The sequence below is a fragment of the Penaeus vannamei genome, chromosome 42 (assembly GCF_042767895.1).
Source record: "Penaeus vannamei isolate JL-2024 chromosome 42, ASM4276789v1, whole genome shotgun sequence".
Classification (NCBI taxonomy): domain Eukaryota; kingdom Metazoa; phylum Arthropoda; class Malacostraca; order Decapoda; family Penaeidae; genus Penaeus; species Penaeus vannamei.
In genome coordinates this window covers 2,992,888-2,994,762 of record NC_091590.1, presented here as the reverse complement: position 1 = coordinate 2,994,762, position 1,875 = coordinate 2,992,888, and the positions used below count along the sequence as shown (strand labels likewise).

Sequence of the window (1,875 nt, the reverse complement as noted above, 5' to 3'; positions counted from 1 at the left end):
ATGGGAAGGGGAAGAAGAGAGAGAGAGAGAGGGATCGGGAGGAGAGGAGAGGTGTGGGAGGGAGGGAGGGAGGAGAGAAAACGAAGGAGATTGGGAGAGGGGGGAAGGGTAGAAAGAGGGAGAGAATGGGAAGAGAGAGAAGAAATGGGAGGCAGCGGAGGGGAGAGGGAGGAGTTTGGAGAAGAAAGGAGGTATGGAAGAAATTAATAGGAGGATTGAAGAGATAGAGTTAGTGGAAGAAAAGAGAAGGAAAATAATAAAAAAGGAAAACAACACAGAATAAAGACACAAACCCACACACAGATAAAGACACACAGACATAGCCTAAAATAATAACACCAACATTCCCAATACATAAGAACCAGACAGGGAAAAAGAGCAACAGAATAAACAAGAAAAAAAAAAAAAAAAAAAAAAAAAAAAAAAGCCAAAAAAGAAAAAAAAAAAACGGCACAGGATTTAATTCGATTCCGAAAAACAAAGAAATGTTTATTCAGGAACAATTACCAAGCTCGCCAAAAAACAAGAGAGAAATGTGTCGGTCGGGTCTCCACCAATTGGCCAAAATGCTATTGATTTAAGAGAGCCGTCAGTCACAAATGAACTACAGTGAGCACGCTGCCTGGGCGCCAACTGCAACTCACGCTGGCTTTGTCTACAACTGCAACTCACGCTGGCTTTGTCTACAACTGCAACTCACGCTGGCTTTGTCTACAACTGCAGATGAGATGGCTTTATCTACAATTGCAACTGACGCTGGCTTTATCTACAACTACAGAAAATGGGTTTACCTACAAAACTATAACTGCAGTTAAAGTGACTTTATCTACGTCTCTTTACGTACAACCACAGCTATTTTCCAGACTTGACTCTAACAACTGACTTTATCTACAAATATATCCGACTTTATATACAACCACAACCGACTCAACCTACACCACAACTGCCTTTCCACAACCACAACAGACTCCATCCACACCTACAACCTCAACGGAATTTTACAACCACAACAGACTCCACCAACACCTACAACCCTAACCGAATTTTACAACCCCAACTGCCTATCCACATCCACAACAAACTCCACCAACAACCTACAACCACAACCGACTCCATCTACAACCACAACCGATATTTACAACCACAACCGACTCCACCAACAACTACAACCACAACTGCTTATCCACAACCACAACCGACTCCAGCTGCACCTACAACCACAACCGACTCCATCTACAACCACAACAGACTCCACCAACACCTACAACCACAACCGACTCCATCTACAACCCCAACTGAATTCACAACCACAACCGACTCCACCGACACCTACAACCCCAACTGTCTATCCACAACCACAGCCGACTCCACCTACAACCCCAACTGAATTCACAACCCCAACTGCCTTTATCTCCAGCTGCGAATGCTGACTTCCCCCGCCGAACTGCAGCCGCCGGGAACCGAAGGGAAATGACCCATTATATAAATAGCCAGGGATCAGACGCCTTAGTTTCCACTGTGTCCTTTCTATCTTATCTATCTTTGTCTTTTGTTTTGTCTCTCTCTGTCTTTTGTTTTGTCTGTCTCTGTCTTTTGTTTTGTCTGTGTCCTTTCTATTTTATCTATCTCTATCTTTTGTTTTGTCTCTCTCTCTCTGTCTTTTGTTTTGTCTCTCTCTATCTTTTGTTTTGTCTCTCTCTATCTTTTGTTTTTATCTATCTTTATCTTTTGTTTTGTCTCTCTCTGTCTTTTGTTTTATCTCTCTCTGTCTTTTGTTTTATCTCTCTGTCTTTTGTTTTATCTACCTCTGTCTTTTGTTTTATCTATCTCTGTCTTTTGTTTTGTCTCTCTCTGTCTTTTGTTTTGTCTTTCTCT

The 1,875-nt window shown here is 42.2% G+C and overlaps 1 protein-coding gene across 1 annotated transcript; it reads left to right on the top strand.

Moving 5' to 3' along the window:
- The first annotated feature begins 599 nt into the window (after positions 1-599).
- Positions 600-1,387, top strand: LOC113814228 (soluble scavenger receptor cysteine-rich domain-containing protein SSC5D-like). Its single transcript, XM_070118465.1, has 2 exons — positions 600-759; positions 864-1,387. The coding sequence occupies exons 1-2, from the start codon at positions 600-602 to the stop codon at positions 1,385-1,387; spliced, it is 684 nt and encodes a 227-aa protein (XP_069974566.1).
- The last annotated feature ends 488 nt before the right edge of the window (positions 1,388-1,875 follow it).

Bases quoted from the DNA above. Each gene is read 5' to 3' on its own strand.
- LOC113814228 (XM_070118465.1), top strand. From the start codon at position 600: ATGAACTACAGTGAGCACGCTGCCTGGGCGCCAACTGCAACTCACGCT. The intron at 760-863 runs GCTTTATCTACA...GCTATTTTCCAG, and splicing joins TACAATTGCAACTGACGCTG to ACTTGACTCTAACAACTGAC.